This window comes from Cavia porcellus, unplaced genomic scaffold (genome assembly GCF_034190915.1).
Source record: "Cavia porcellus strain 051 isolate PalLab524CR breed Dunkin Hartley unplaced genomic scaffold, mCavPor4.1 scaffold_2, whole genome shotgun sequence".
Lineage (NCBI taxonomy): Eukaryota > Metazoa > Chordata > Mammalia > Rodentia > Caviidae > Cavia > Cavia porcellus.
In genome coordinates, this window is record NW_026947485.1 from 99,751,116 (window position 1) to 99,768,030 (window position 16,915).

A 16,915-nucleotide genomic window follows, 5' to 3' on the forward strand; every position below is an offset into this window, starting at 1 on the left:
ACTCTGCAATATACACACAGACACCTCTCTTTTAGAACGGAGAGAGAAGGGAGAGAATATATATTCCAAAACAATTTCAAACTCACTCATGGTAGCATTAGTACTATTATTCTGAGACTGTTCTGTATTCAGCTTGCACAATGACAAGGCATTATTAATTAATCATTCCTGATGTCACTGGCCACCGGGATTCTTGGTATTGAAAAAGAAGGTATAGTGATGGAGGCATATCAGATATCACCCCCCGCTTTATAAAAACAAAGAAAGAGGAGGAGAAAAAGATGAAGATGAAGACAACGAGAAGGAAGGAAGGAAGGAATGGAGAAAGGAAGAGAAAGCAAGCCAGTAAGGAAGGGAAGAAAATATTTTACCGATAAACAGTAAAGAGACTGGAGAAGAGGTTATTCAAATCTCTGTAGTATTGAATTTGGAATGGATGATTAGCATGAATGCAGAAAAATGATTTATCTTTATTTTGATTTCTGGAAAGACCTAAAAACAATAACTATTCTTATGACCCTAAGCACCCCTAGAGCTCATATGATCATCTTGAAATGCAGTTTCTCACTGAAAATCAGTGCATCTTAGAAAAATGACTGACTTCAGGTGAAGATAGAAAACACTTAAGTGATCTGAAATATCTTTTAGTTCTTGTTGGCACTGAAGCTACTAGGTACCACTAGGGTAGTGTTCCCAAGAGCCCAGAAGCCAATATGGAATACCTTCCACTGATGAATGATGAAAGATGGAATGATGATCTTCCACTCTGACGATAAAAGCCAAGAACAAAACCCCACCCAATATATGTATAAATCCATAATTTTACAATGTCAAAAAAGGAATCACATTTGGAGGATGACAGAAAAAATATTTCTTATCTGGAGAAAAAGAAACTGGAAAGGAAGAATCAGCATCATCCTTCTGCTTTTCCTATAGGCATTATTCCACTGGGGAATCAAATAGCAGGTGAAAGGAGTGTCTCCTTTAAAATGTACTCCAATTAACACATAAAGAAAAGGCACACTAGAAATTATCACATTGCTTAACAGATAAACAGATTAATCATTGGAGCCAGCTAACCTCACAGGATGGCAGAGCAGCAAAGAGACCTGACAGATTGCAGAAAGGGGCCAGGTGGGAAGTGGCTTAGCCTCACAGCAACCCTTTCTCACTGTGCACACTGATCCCCTTTGGGATTGGGGCCCATCATGTCTTTTCCTCCCACCAGGCCTCATCTCTGAGAGTTTCCAAGTCTTTAAATGGACACACTAGGGATCAAGCTATGAATTTGGGGGAAACAAACTGTATCTGACCCATAACAGATATACACTTGGGTGACAAAAAAATATATTAAAAAGCAAAAAAAATGTTATAAAAGTCAGGATAATTATAGGGCTCATTGGGCTGGAGATGAGCTGTGATTGGGACAGTAGTATGGAAGGGCTTTCTGGGGTAGATGCAGTTTTAGTTCTAAACTTCCTTTCAATAACTCATGAAACCATCACTTGATATGTGATGTTTTCTGTGCTTGGAAACAATGAAAAATTCAAAAGAAAAACTACTCACACATGTAAGTAGTGGCTCATATGTGTGATCCCAGTGTAAATTTAAGCCCAGTCTGAGCAGTTTGATGACTTGTCAAGATACTATCTCCAAAGGCGGGGGCGGCGCAGGACTGAGGAGGTAGTCCAGAGCAAAGACCCTGGGTTAAATCCCCAATAACCACTCTCCTCGAAAAAGAATGAAATAAGACAAAGAAACAAAAGAAAGATGGGATGTAGTTCAATGGTAAAGCACCCACCTAGCATGCACAAGGTACTGGGTTCAGTCCCCAGTTCTTTAGAAAAACAAACAAATCACAATCAAAAACCAAGGTAGAGCCTAGAGAAAATTTTGTTTTTGAAAGCTGAAACCTAATTTGTCTCACCTTCTCTTACATTATATGAAACAACTATTTCAGCAAAACAAAGAAGTGAACATAACCTCTAGGAACATGTGTCTAGTGCCAGAATAATATTTCACCAGCTCTGTGTTGCTTTTCCAGTCTGTAGAATGAGAAATTTACGCACATAGCTCCTATTCCCAGGATTAAGCCAAGTTTCCTCAACAAAACAAAAATAGATTTGTCTTTTATCTAACCCTGACTGTGAGACCAATGGTCTGAGATTCTTTAATTTCCCCCCAGATCCCATCACTCTCAATTCTTCAGTGTCTTTTTTCTGAATCTAGAACCTGAGCATTGTACTTTCTCTGTTCTTGATTCTAAATATGATGTCCCCAGATGTTCAGAAGGCTCTTTCTTCCCACTTATGTTTCAACTCAAAGGACACCTCCTAGATGCATTCTTTAAGTGCTGAGAGTGTAGTAGTTCAGGAGCAGAGTGCTTGTCTATCATGTGTGAGGTCCTGGGTTCTATCCCCAGCACCGCAGAATGTAAAGTCTTCACATATGTGCTACATACACTTCACACTCTCCCATAGTGTACACACACGCATACATATCACTCACCACACCATACAAAACCAGTGTGGGAGGTCTTTTTCCCATACTGGTTGATTTTCTCCCTTGCATTTAATTATCTTCCATGAGCTACCTGGTCTATGTGTTTGTTGGCTTATTTCCTGTACCCTATGGAGGATAAGCTCCCTGAGGGCATGAACCTTTGTCATTGTCTCATCACCTTTCTCTGTCACACCCCATCTTTCATCTCCTCATGTCTGTGAGTTACAGACTGTACCCTCTGTCCATACAAATCCTGGGGAGCTTGGACCTGGGGTCCTGACTCTCTTGGTCTCAGTTAAGGACCTTCTATCTGCCTTCCAGCTCCACAGTCACCCTCTGTTGTCATTTGCTTTCAGGATTCAGCCTCTTACAGAATATGTTTAGTCAGGTTCTCTAGGAGTAGAGACAGAGGTGGGAAATTGTGTTTAGCCTTGCATCAAGGGCTAGGTCAGGAGAGAGGAAGGAGGAAGCAAGAGACAGGGAATGCCAGCATGAAGTGATTATCCTAAAATCTAGCTTTACCTGTCCCATCTGCAGAGAGGAAGTCTTTGTCCTGCGACTGCCAGCCTGTCATTGGCCTCGAAATGTGGTGCAGTAGAGCAAGATCTCCCAAAGGGCTGTTAACCCACTGCTACAGGGGATGGCAGCACTAGGAGACAAGTTCTCTATGTGATGTGCCATCAATATCTACTTTGATGAGTTTACCTAAGTACAAGCATTCACAGGACAGTTGACATCAAGCATCCTCTGTACCCTCTGCCAAGCCCCTGGTGAGAGGAAATAACAAAAACTTGGTCTCTGAGTGGCAAATAAGAAATATGTAAGAAACAGCCCAAATCAATATCTCAATTTCCTGCTGTGGCAGTAAGTGCTCAATGAATGTTACTTCTCAGCTGTAGGTGTGCCGGTTGTCTGTTGCAAGGAACACAGAGCTCTGGGCTTCCCTCTTGCCTACTCAGGCGCCCCACAGCTGCCCTAGCCAGTGTGCCAACTCATCTAGCTCATGGGCATTCAGCTCAGTGAATGGGGTGAAAGTGATCCCCTTTCCCTGCAAAACCCTGCCCTGCTCAGCTCCCTCTTTTACTCCTTTCTCAGCAGCAAGATCTGGAGGTACATATTTCATAGCCCTAGGAAATCCCACTCAAGTGGTGCTGTTCTTGCAGAATTTCTCTGTTACTATTTTTGCTTGCAAAAGGAAGAGACAAAAATTACAGATGCCTAAAATATAGCAGGAGCACCTGTTTCTTAAGTGTTTTATTCCACTGATTAAAAAAATTAAATGAACTTCAGAAAATTAAGATCTGATTAAAACTGGATTCATCAAGAATAGGAATTGTGTGCACATTGTGATTCATCTAGAGGGGGGCTTTTGTACAAATGTTGGAGCATCCAAGCTCCAACATGCATGTCAGGGGACACATATGGGTCAGGGCAGAAATCAAGAACCAGGAGGTCCAGGCATTTCATTTCTAGGGAGTTATCTCCTTACATGAAGAGTTCCTAAACTGTACTGAAGTCAGCCTGGCCCTGTACTCTCTTGGTCTCTGTAAGAGAGTGAAAACTGTTGAAGAGTAGGTATAGCCAGTGCCTTGGGCTCTGGGTCAGAAGTGGTCTGTATTCAGACAACCCTGGTAGATTCTGTAGCCTGGATTCCTTTTACTGCCATGCCTCCTCCAGTCCAGCAGAACAGCTTTCTAATTCATGTGTTATTGAGCATGCCACTTCCTGCTTTAACACCTAATTCAGCCTGTTTATAAGTCAGAATCCAGGTGGCTTATCCTGATATCCAGGATGCTTCAGGAAGCAGCCCTCCACCCAAAATCTGAGATCCTTTTAAGGATGTGGAACCTCAGGGACCTGTAATGAACACACAAATACATGTATACACACATACATAAACACAAACACATGTGCACACACATAGTTACACTGTCCAGTCTGTATCTTAGCCCATTGTTTGTTGCTGTAACTAAATTCCTGGAGCCAGGTAATTTACAAAGAACAGTTAATTATTTGGTTCACAGTGCTAGAGACTGGAAAATCCAAGAACCTGGCAATGTCATTCGCTTAGCATCTGACTGTGAACTTGAAAGAGCTTGCATGTTTCCACTTCTATGACACTTCTGGTGGATATAGATCCCACGGTTCCTCTCTTAGGCCTGTCTTGCTTCCTCTTTGCAGTTTTACTTAGATGGTCCAGGTAGTTTCCAAACTTCTGGGGTCTCCATTGCACCTTTGGCTTCACACTCACAACTTCATACACTGCCCTCTAAGGGGCACACTGCCTGGCCTCCCAGACCTTCTGAAATCAAAGTGAAAGCCTTTTTAACCCCAGAACCCTTACATTCTACATGCACCTAAAACCAGCAGCAAGTGGATACTGCCAAGGTCTTCTGCCAGCTGGAGCAGTAGCCAGGCTTCCCTCTCTCTTGGCTGTAGGGATTGTGTGCCTGGATCACTGAGCACTCTGAATCCAATTCTGAGGAACAAATTTTCTATGTTGTCACTATTCTGGAGCATGGTGCTCTGTGGCCTTCTTTTCAAAGCAAAGTCTTTCATTTTTGCAGTTTTGAGGCTGCAAAGGGTGGAGACTTGTTGCTTTTTGGATGCCTTCAGGCCATCTTTTCTATACTCCTGTTTATTCTCAGCAATCCAGATTTCTTCAGTTCTATCTTTCCAGACCACAGCTTTATTGGAGCTTCCTTTCTGGCCAACTTACAATGTTTTAAATCATCCTTTTCAATTCTTTGCTCTTAATTTATAACATAAATCTGGCTAAAAGCCCTCAACAACAGCCATGCCACAGCCTCAACATTTGACTGCCTTGAAATTTCTTCTACCAGATTAATTTGTCTGCTATGCTTAATTTTAGTTTTAAGCAAAGTCACTCAACATGAGCAAAATGCAGACAAACTTTCTGCCAAACCATAGCATACATCATCAGGAGTCCAACAACCAATGTGGTTCTTCTCAGCAGAAACCTACCAAATCTGGTCTTTACCAGATTTCTGGTCTTCTGAACTCTGACCAGAATTTCCCATGCAGAACAGCTTAAGGCATTTCAGTGCTACTCTTTTAGGTGCCATCTCTGAACCTTTCCAGACTCTTCGCACAAGCCATAACCAAAGGCTCTTAAACCACATGGTCAGATATAGTCACAGAAAGAACCCCACTTCTCTGGTACAAAATTATGTCTTGGTTACTTATCTTTCATTGCTGAGAAAAACTACCCAACATGGATAACTAAGGAAGGAAATGTTTATTTAGCTCACAGTTTGTGGAAGTTTTAGTACATAATTGGTGGTTCCCAGGCAGGGTGGCATGGCACAGGGGCAATACACCAAAACAGCAGAAGACAGTAAAAGCATCAAGAGCAAAAAGCGGCGGGAACAAGACTGTTTTTCTCCTTTGTATTGTACACAGGCCACACCCCACTCCAGGGCCAGTATAGCACTCAGGCCATCTCCTTGCCCTCCTCTTGCATAGGCTTAGGATGTTTAGCAAGTAAAGACTCTGGACCCCTGCTGAGTTGGTTATTTATAAAGTTCTCAAGTTGACATAATGTATCAACCATTACAACAACTAAGTAATACTGTTCTCTTTTTTAAAAAAATTCAACTATGTTTTCACTTTAAGAAAAATATTAAGCAAATAACAGTATAGGTAATACTGCATTGGTGAAAATCTTGAGGCTATTGAAAGAGTGACTTTTTTTTTTGGATATTTACCCCATTTGTGTGAATCCTATCTTGACACATACACCTCCACTTCATTGTTGCCAGCTCCCAGGAATGGGCACAGCTCTTTGCTATCACTGTGTCCCTAAAGCCCAGCACACAGTCTACCATGCCTAATGACTGCCCTGAGCTGGCCCTGTGTGTACCAAGGCCTTTCTAACACCTGGCACATCTTTTACCTGACTCAAAAGTGATGTTCTCATTTTCTGCAGTCCTTGTCCTTGGATGATGTCCAAGTAGGGACAGTATGTTTCCTCGCTGCATCTTACTGCTGGCACTCACTTTACTGGTTGAGCTTGGATTTCTGAGGCAGCCATGCAGAGCCTGTCTTAGAGCCCAGGCAGAGGAATTGGGGAAGACAAAGCTCAGCAATAGCATGCAGAAAGCTTATCTAACAAAATTTTTAAGGTTTCATCTTGTCCTTTTATAGGAGTAAGTCTTGCATGATGCCTAGCTTTCTGGGGCTTCTGTAGCTTCACTAAAAGGTTCAATGGGATTAGTACTGGTTTTCCAGCATCACTTGTCTATACCCTTGCACAGGACAGATCAGTGGGTCTCCAAGACAGGGGACAAGAATTTGTATCATGCTGACAGTTCATGCCTTGCATGGACTGCAGCACCCAGTAAGAATACTGAGTTGCTCTAATTGCCTTGGTTATTCACTCACTCACTCACTGTTTTGTTCAGTAAAAATTTACTGAGATCCTAACCATAGTAGCTAACCATCATGAGGGACTCTTCACTTAGCAGCTCAGTCTGAGGAGCATCCATCCCTGCGAAGAGGAAATCTGGATGCCTGAGCTGTAGCCTGGCATCCCCATTACTTCCTCACCTGTAAGGTGAGCACAGGGCAACATCCACCTGTAGATTTATTGCTAAGACCAAATTCTTATAGTTGGTGAAATGTCTGGGTCCAGGGGCTAGAGGTGTAGCTAATGATAGAGTGAATGCCTAGTATGTGGAAAGTTCTTGATAAAATCCTTAAAAAGGAAGAAAGAAAGAAAAAAGATAGAAAGAAGGAAAGAAAAAGAAAGAAAGAAAGTCTGTGATCTGAGATGAATGTGATTAGGGTCAATCTTGATTCTGTTTTTTTTTTTAACTATGGCCCTGGGCAAGTTACACAGAATCCTCAGAACCTTAGTTTCCTCTTCTGGCAAATGGAGACAACTTTAGTACGTAACTGGTGGGTGCCAGAGCATTAACCAGAGCGAAGCTTAGAGAGCTCTCAGTAGTTTAGTGGGCACATTCTCAGTGATTTTGCTATTAATGTATGTTTTTAATTTTATAACATCAAAATTCTACAGTACTTCCTGAATTTAACTTTTATGTCCTGCCAACTTATATCCTAGACTGCACGATCCGTCTTCTCTACTGTCACCAGGCAGTTCCCCAATGCACAGATTCTTGTCACGCTTTACCCCTGGGTTGTAGTCTTTGTCCTTCACCCTCCAGTCCTAAATCTTGCTACTCACTCTCCTTTAGCTGAAGACACCGATTGCTTCACCAGCGTGGACCGTTTCTTACAACATTCTCTCTGCTGCAACGTCACCATCATGTTCCCCCTTTGCTTTCGGATGTCACTTCTTGTTCACTTTTCCTGAGTTCTCCAGTTATGATGACTTGTTATCTTTCTGGACACACTAAGGCCCTGCTTATGTTTGTGGAGAGGCAGGGCTGCAGGGGTAGGAGTTGGGGCCTATTGGTTGCCATCCTGTACCTGTCCACAGGGGTATTTCCTAGATGTTTACAGAATCACTGTGTGGACTAAGGGGTGGGAACACAGTAGGCAGTCACCTGACTCCTCTCTTGAGTTGCAACTTTGGCGCACACACAGGGACCCTGCAGGCAAAGGGGTCAGGCAGTGAGAATCAGAGAGACTCCCATCCTCCCAGAAGGAAATGTCAGACAAAGAAGCCAGGCCTGACACCACCTTCAGGGAAGATCTGTGAAACTGAGCCTACACCTGGTGAACACTTGTTTTGTGTGCCAAGACAAGAACAGAATGTCTCATGACACTGTGAACCTCATACAGAATAAATAGTAGCTTTGAGAAAGAAAAATTCTCAAAAAAAGAGCAGAGTCACAACTGGCTGGGTGGCCTACAAAGGTTTGCATTATGACTCCATGGCTGCTTGTACAAGAGACTTCATTCCAGGTGAGGAATTTGATGCTGTAGCAGTTTGAACCATCTGATGTTAACAGCAAGACATGAGTAGAGCCAGCATCGAGTGCTGTAGTTCACAGTCTGGTTTTTGCTTTTGGGAGGTGTTAGGTGAGGATGAGTGACAGCAGGAAGCTTCAGCAGCTGCTGGGCATGCAGGAATCTACAGGAAACCAGAAAAAAGGAATGCTAGTCATGTTTGCTGAGCACCTAATATTTGCCAGGAGTGTCTTGTTGGATCTTTCCAACTATGTCTGCAGTTCAAGAGTGGAAATTGAGGATGACAGGTTAAACCATCTAGTTATAGTGTCATAGATAGGTAGAGGCTGAAGTAGAGTCCTGTCCATATCCATCTGACCCACTGTCTGACATAATCCCAACTTGTTCTATTGTTACTGTATAAATCCAGCCCAAACTGCCTTAATAATAATAAAAAAAGTCATCCATGACTCATAACTGAAAAATCCAGGGGGCAGATGGAGTCTCTCTTCCCTAGATCTAATAAAAACCTTGAATTAGGGTCAATGGATAGGTCCTTGAATTTCAGTGTTAGGGCTAGAGATATGGCATTCATTGCTTGACTGGATCTAGGCCATATGATAACACTTAAAGGTGAGGGATCTGCACCCTGCATCTCAAGGAGCAGGAGTGAGGAAGGAGGTATTTGAGTTTTCTGGAGCTTCCATAATAAATATAGTTTGGGCACTTGGACAGTCCAAAACTCCCAGGTGAAAGTGTCAGCAGGATTGTTTTTCTCTGAGACTTTTCTCCTTGGTCTGTAGGTTTCTTACAGACTCCTCATGTGGAATTCCTCTGTGCATGTGTCCCTGGGGTCTACTTGGGTGTCCAAATTTCTTCTGATAATGATACCTGTCAGCTTGGGTTAAAGCTCATTCTAGTGATCTCATTTCACCTTAACTACATGTTTAAGGGCCCTAAATCCAAACAAAGTCACATGCAGAGGTTAAGCGGATTAGGGCTTTGATACACGAATTTTGGAAGAGTACAGTTCAATTCATAATAGTGGATCCCCAAAGGACAATTGAGATAAGTTTACCCAAAGAAGCAGACAAAGAACAGAAAACCCAACAGCCAATAGGTATCCAGTATAATTCCCAACCATCACTTCACATGCCAAGTAACAGGGAGAAGGAAGTATCTTTCCCTCCTGAGTCTAAATTGAAGAGGCTGCAATACCACAGTCTACAGCTCAAATAAGGGATCTTTGAGGTCATCTGCCACCAATCCATGACAATAACAACTCCATTTATGAGCATGGACTTTGACTTCTTCAGTTTCCACTTCTTTCGTCATAATGTATCTTTTGGACACATAAAGCATATTTATAATACTGTCTTAGCAGTTAATTCCATTAGTCCTGTTATTTCTGCCTCTTTTCCTCATTTTTCCCTCTGGTTAAAAGCTGTATTTTCCTGCACCTTTACTTGACATATAATTTTTTTATTGGATGCTGAGTTTTTGTGAATTATACACTGTTGGGTACTGGATTTCACTGTATTCTTTAAAATAATCTTGGACTTTGCTCCAGCATGCAATTAAGTTACTTGGGCTTAACTTCATCCTCTTGAGCTTTATTATTTACCAGAGCAGCCCTTGATTTAGAGCTGAATTAGGCTTTGTGTGGGAATATAATCCTTGGGAAGCCCTTGCCTGATACCCTATGTCATGAGGTTTTTCTACAGGGGCTACAGCGGACATATAACACTGTGTGGGCCCTAAGCATTTTTCCAGGCCTGGTTCTTTCTGGTGCTCTTTTAGCTGTCAGCCTCACGGAGCCGCACTACACATATGCATGGGTCAGTATTCAGCCAGACACAGGGCCACTCTTCTGCAGATCTCTGGACTTAAGTCTGGTGCAAATAGCTCTCACTTTCTGGGATGCTGACCTGCACATGTTGGCAGCCTTGAATTCTCTGATTCCAATATCTATCTCATTTCAGTGAGTTCTCATCCTGTGCTGCAGCCCAGTAACAGTCTCTACAAAGCAGGCCTGCTGGCACAAGGGGTACCTTGTTTTTTCCTTCCAGGGATCAAGGACCTATATTACCTGATGTCCAGTAGGAAAATCATGTTTCTTCTGGAGTCCTTTCCATAGTAAGCTTTGCTATCATTATTTCACAAAATCTTCACAATACCCCAGAAGGCAAACTTTTAAATATGGGGGCCCAGAGTGGTGGTCAGGTAACTTTCTAGAGGGACAATTGCCAAGGTGTGAAGTAAGTCTGGATTGTCAACGTGATAAATCATGGAGGGTGACTGGGTGGTGAGGGTGCTACTTCATTAACGGATTAATCTATTGATAAGCTTATAGATGAATGGGCTATTAGGAGGTGGGGCTTATTAGAGGAAGTAGGTCAAAGGGTATGAGCCATGAATGGTGTACCTTTTCCCTGGCTTTCTTGCTGTCTCTGCTTTCTGACTGCCAAAGGCGAACAACTTCCTCTGTACATCTTCCACCATGTTGTTTCTGTCTTGAAGCCAGGGATCACAGACCTTGTGGTGGACTGGCAACTGGTGGTCAATTTAACACCCAGATGAACTGAATCAGCATGATTCTGGGTGTAGAGGGAAACCTAAAGATTGTTGCCAACATAAAAAGGAGAACTGAAGAGGAAAGTGTGGTGCTGTTCGTTCTCCTGTTGTCATGGGTTCTCCTGCAGAAGCCTGTCAAGCTTCTTTCCTGATATGAACTTGGCTGTTCTCATCATCAGAGGAACTGCAGATCTTGTTGTTGCTGAGGATGGCCCCAGTTCACTTTAGGGGAGCTCTGGTCCTTACTTTGAGCATTGCTTCCTGGCTCTAGTGCAGAACCTTCAGCCTACTGGTTCAGGTCCTTCATCCCACTGGCAAAGATTTCCTAGCTTCCATCACTGACTTTAGGTCTTTCCAGTGCAGATCCTTGCAATAGACTTGCATGAGTCATTGTTGTGGGCTCTAGGTCTCCAGATGGACTTGTGGGGGACACTGTCATGGGCTCTAGATCTTCAGTTGGATTCATGCAGCACATTGCAGTGGGATTCAGGCTCTCAGCTGGATTCCTTGGGTCTTAGAATGTGCATAGATCTCCGGCACTTCCTCATTTGACTCTTTGACTGTTATAAAATAATTTTATAAATTATGAGTCCTGTATTAAGTTTTAGATGCAAACACTGACTACAACAGACCCTGTATCAAAATAAACCTCTGGGACCGTAAGTCAAAATAAACTTTTCCTTCTTTAAATTGTGTCAGGAGTTTTATCTCAGCAAGAAAAAGCTGACAGAAGCTATCCAGTACAGTCATGGACCCTGAGGCCCAGTGGTGGGCATCCGAGAGTACACAGCCCCAAGATGCAAGGCCTTGCAACCTTTAATTTCAGGATGCTCTTTTTGCAGGTGTTGTGGTCCCCAGCTCCAAAACTAATTGCTTTGTGTGTACAGTGTGGGAAGGACCACTTGATCTGTATTTATATTCACTAGCATATTTGCCCATGGGGCACCCTGACACAGCATATAGCATCCTCTATTTAACCAAACTACTTGAAGTTTGATGCCCAGGATCTGCCTTAATAATCTTCATGGAGAATGCTGATGAGTACCCTTTGGGTATTGAGGCAGAGCTCAGGCTATTAGCATGAGGCCAGTCCTGGTAACTGTTTTAGATTTTAAATCTCAAGTCTCTCTTTTCTCCATACTGACCTTATACCATTAAAAAAAAAAAAAACACCTAGACTGAACAATTTTGCCTGATCTTTTATTTTAAAGAAAATAACAAATGTGATGACAATTCATTTCTAAAAACCCACCATACATTTCTAAAATACAAGGGAATTTTCCATGATAGTATAACTTTCATATCTCTAACAAAGTAACCAATAATTTAATATCACCTGATATTGGTCTATAGTTCAAATTTCCCTCTTGTCCTAACATCTTTTAGGGTTGGATTATTAGAAGCAATATCCAGTTAGGGGTTGAACTATTGATAGGCAAAGCTCTATCCTGGAAGCTGCTTGCTGCTCTCACCCCCACACCTAGTGCATTTGAATGCTATATTTCTTTTCTCTTTTAAAATCTAGAAGTTTTTCCCCCACCTACTGCTTGTTCAGTAATACAAGAGATCAGACTAGTGTCATAGAAAGTTCTACCTTCTAGTTTAATCCTAACTACATTTCTTATGTCTTTTCATTTGCTTCTCAATCTCCTCTCTTTCTGTAAAACCAGGTCACACATTTGGGTGCTGTGAGCATTGTGTATTGTGACCACATGCCTGATCATCAGATGATCAACAGATTTGATGCCCAGATCTGCCATTGGGTCAGAGGGCCAACAACCAGCTGCCTCACAGCAAGACCATGTTCCTCCCCTTTCAACTGGCAAGCAATCTGTTCTCAAACCATTTTGGGGTATACAATCTTTTTTTTTTTTTTTAACTTTTAAAAGCAAAAACAGAAAAAAAGGATAGGAATGATACAGACTTTCAAAAAAATTATATTAACCCCAGTTAATATATTGTATATTGTTATCTTAGAAGTAGTTGTTCAGGTTACAAGATTTAGGGACAAAAAATGATCAAACAATCAGACAGTGAAAGCACAAACTGTACTTTTGGATGAACAGAGATCAGTAGTATTGATCTTGTGTGTGTGTGTGTGTGTGTATATATATATATATATACATATATATATACCTATATATATGTATACCTATATACATATAATCTTTTCTTCTTTTCCCTATTGGGGTATATAATCTTTATATCTCTGCTCTCTTCTCATCTGTTCCTCTCCCAACATGTTCCTATTGACTCATAGAGCCTTTTGGCACCTCTACCTAGCAAGATTTTTGCTGAATTTACCTCCTTGGGTTTTCATGGTGAATGCGTAAAATTTTTTTCTTTCAAATTAAAAAGCTGTCCTAATTTAAAACCATAATACCATAATATTGATTCACAATTCTGCCAGATCTTTGTGGGGGTTGCTAGTCTGATCTTCTATTAATGACCCACTGGCAACTCCAGCATTCTTGGGTGGTCTGTGGGGCCTGGCTTATTGCCCTGTGGTTACATAAGCTTGGAACTGGTGTCAGCTCTGATTCCAGGAGCCTTGAAGGTTGTAGCCAGTTGGCACAGATACCATGCCTGGCAGGTGTGGCTTACAACTGTGGCCAAGTCATGTGAGGAGTTCAAAGTGACACCTGGCCACAATGCCCAGGCCCTTGGAATGGGCCAGTCCTGAACTCATGCAAACACTCTATTGACTTGATTTAGAGCTGCAAGATGACACTCCAGGCTGACCCAGCCAAAGAATACTGATGAAACTTCTTAGCGCTTTAAGGACAGTGGCCACATGCCCAAGTTCTCAGCCATGCCTGAATATACACTGCAAAGTTGGAACCAAAACTATATTGTCTCAAACACAGGGGTTATATTCCTCCTGGAGTTTTAAAAGTCTGATCTATAAATTTATTGTTACAAAAGTATACACATTCAGCATGAGTCATTTATGTATGCAGCACATCATTTTTATCAGGGCAAAAGGGGCAACTGTTCTAGAAAACATGAACCAGGAGGTTAAGAAAATAAAGAACCTGGAGGGAGTGTCAGGCGAAGGGCAGGCTGGCCACACTAATGCTGTCTTACACACAGTCACATTATCTCCTGGGACACCCAGGATGACCCAGGAGGTTGGTATTGCTACCCCTAGTTGATGTGTAGGAGGAACAGTAGAGTTTAGACATAGGAGAATGGTCACACTGCTGGCCTCTGCTCTTTCACTACAACATGCTATTTCCCTCCAGTGTAATCTCACAAACAGAATTGAAAGGGGGAATGGAAGAGTGTGAAGTGTCACCAAAGTTCGTTATTCTGATTTTCTTTGCAGAATTCTAAATCCCTAGCAAGACCTGTAAGTCCCTTCTGTCTCTGCAGCCTACTTATCTCCATGCTTTAGCCATACTGACCTTTCCTATTTATCTTCACGCTTTGGTTATATTGACCTTTTTGTTCCGTGAAGAATTTATGTTCCTTCCTATCCCTCTGCACATGCTATGCTTCCTCTAATTCACCTAATTGGTTTCTGCTTATCTTTGAAGTCTGGGCTTATAGTTTTTCAAGCTAGCCTCTCTCGACCTAGAATAGGTCAGGCCACCATGCCATTCATCTTGGAGCACCCTACTTCTCTCTTTAGCACCTTCATAGTCACTTCTCCTTTGAGGGGTCTGAGTCATCAATCCACAGCCACAGGATCTGAACCCCTGGGATTTCTGATTTCCACAGAAATCTTTTTGCATGCTTGAAACTGTGTGGTACGTGAGGCTAGGCTGCTTTCTTCTAAGGGATTTAAAGCCCTTATCAGAAATAGAAGGCCTGTAACTTTCTATACATCTGTGGCACCCACTATCTTCTTGGCCCTCTCACGTAGAAAAGTGGAAAGCTCCTTGGTCATCCTAGAATGTTTATTTCTACTGTAATGTGGGAAGGGTGCTGAGACTCCCTGGCTCAGGGTGGCTCCCGGGGGAGGTGGCCTTCTCTAACAGCAGTGGAGGCCCTGCTGCTACTCCTAGTTTATATGAAGACTCTGGCCTTTGCAGAGTCTGTGGCTGGCGCAGGTAACTCTCTTACTGGTTTCCCATCCCCAATTCTACCCAAAGGAGAGCTGCATCCTTTTTACCTTTGTTTCTTCACCTCTCAATGGTTTCCAGGCTACCAGAGTTGCTCTTGTTTCTTGAGGAATGAGAGGACATCCAGTTACTACAAGATGGAACTATCTTTCCTCTGTCTAATGGGCTGCCTTCATTTTGAAGCTATATTCTTTTCTTTTATCTTGGTTTTAAAGTATTCTTTTTGAAATTATAGTGAAGTGGGTGTGTACTCTTCCTTTGAAGAAATCTCAAGTCATCCACTGCTACTTGCACAGGATCTGGAGTCCCAGGACAGCTCTCCTATAGGGTGAAAATGACATTCACAGGAATCCTGCCACCTTTCCCTGCCAGCCCATCTCCCCAACTTTTTTTCCTTCTCCATTTCAGCAAGCTTGGAGTCCCACTGAAGTGGTGAAAGTTTCTGCAAGTTCAGGGCCTGGGATTTCTGGGTTGCCGCTCTTTCTCCTGGCCTCTTTGCAGTAGCCTAGCTGCAACCAGTTAAAAAGTCAATGCTGAGTTTACAGGGTCTGCCACACTCCCTGGCTGGCACCTCCATTTCTTCCTAGTCCTTTCAACAGAGTGCCAACCTGTGTCGCTGTACTTTTTCTCTCTTCAGACCAGGAATTAAACCCAAGGCTACATTCCAGCCTTTTTTTACATTTCGAGATGAAGTTTCACTAATAAATTCCCCAGGCTGGGCTCGGACCTGGGGTTCACCTGCCTGCTGCGTGACTTGCAACGCCATAAGATCACTTCTCCAGGCAACGGGAAGGTTCTCTTCAAATCTGTAGAAAAAGAATGAACCACGTGCTCCAAAAGGCCCTTCCAGGGGACCCTCTAGGTTCTGCACCGGGACGCTCCACTAGGGTGGAATCTGAACTGGGAACTTTGCATTCTTCAGTGTAACCACGTGCGACGCGAACTGCACGCTTCCTAAATCCCACAGGATCCCCCTCATCATCCTCCCGGATCCCAGGGCCGAGGACGCAGCCCTCTCGTCCGGTGCGATCCAGTTCCGAGGGTCCACAGACTCTGGGAACCCGCAGGTCACCGGGCAGCGCCGCCCGGCGGGTCTGCGGGCACAGCCGGGGCGGCGGGAGGGGGGGGGCCGAGGGCTCCGGACCGGCGTCGGCGAGCTCCAGGGCGGGCGTCCCGCCTCTCGTCGGCGCTCCCGGCCTTTCCCATCCGGCCCGCGACGCTCCGCCCGGCCCGTCCCACATGACACCGCCTCCGCCGCAAACTTTTTCCTCCCCATCCTGTCGCGGCGCGGAGGGAATGGAAAATGGCGGCCTAGGCGCGGAGTTTCCTGCCCGACCGGCGGCGGCGGCGGCTCTCGGCGGCGCCGACCCCGCGTGGCACCATGACGCGCTGGGTGCCCACGAAGCGAGAGGAGAAATACGGCGTGGGTGAGCAGCGCACCGCCCGCCGTCGCCCTCCCCGGCTCCGCTCCCCAACTTCCCGGGCCGCGGCGGGCGGGAGCGGAGCCTGTTGCCGGCGCAGGGCGGGGAGCGGGCAGCGGGAGCGGGGCGGGCACAGCGCCTCGCCGGGGAGTGCGCTCCGGCTGCGCCCTTCGCCCGGCGCTACCCGCGCTTCTGCCGGGCCGGGGGCTGCGGCCCCTCCCGAGGGGCTCCCTCCCACATCCTGTTCCCGGGCACCGCGGTGGCGGAGCGTCCCTGAGTCCCGCGCGGTCACTAACTCTGCCCGCGGCCAGGGCCGTCCGTTTTGGTGGCCCCACGCGTGGAGTCCCGGGGGGGCGGTCATTGTTCTGCATGCTTCATGGTTTCTTGGGTAAACTTGTGGATGGACAGTTTTTATATCACAGTGGTCAAAATGAAGATCTGTTGGTCTCCCGTGGAGAGTGCCCGTGCGACCTG

The 16,915-nt window shown here is 44.3% G+C and overlaps 1 protein-coding gene across 3 annotated transcripts in view; it reads left to right on the forward strand.

Annotated features, from left to right (window-relative positions):
- Positions 1 to 16,269: 16,269 nt before the first annotated feature.
- The window catches only part of Dock1 (dedicator of cytokinesis 1), a 516,033-nt gene continuing 515,387 nt past the window's right edge, over positions 16,270 to 16,915 (forward strand). For 2 of the 3 annotated variants that reach the window (XM_013143418.3, XM_063244929.1), the window contains exon 1: positions 16,270 to 16,447. In XM_013143418.3, the coding sequence (XP_012998872.1) occupies positions 16,402 to 16,447 (46 nt within the window). In that variant the 5' untranslated portion in view covers positions 16,270 to 16,401. The remainder of the gene's footprint in view (positions 16,448 to 16,915) is intronic. The other variant, XM_003479612.5, reaches the window with a different exon arrangement.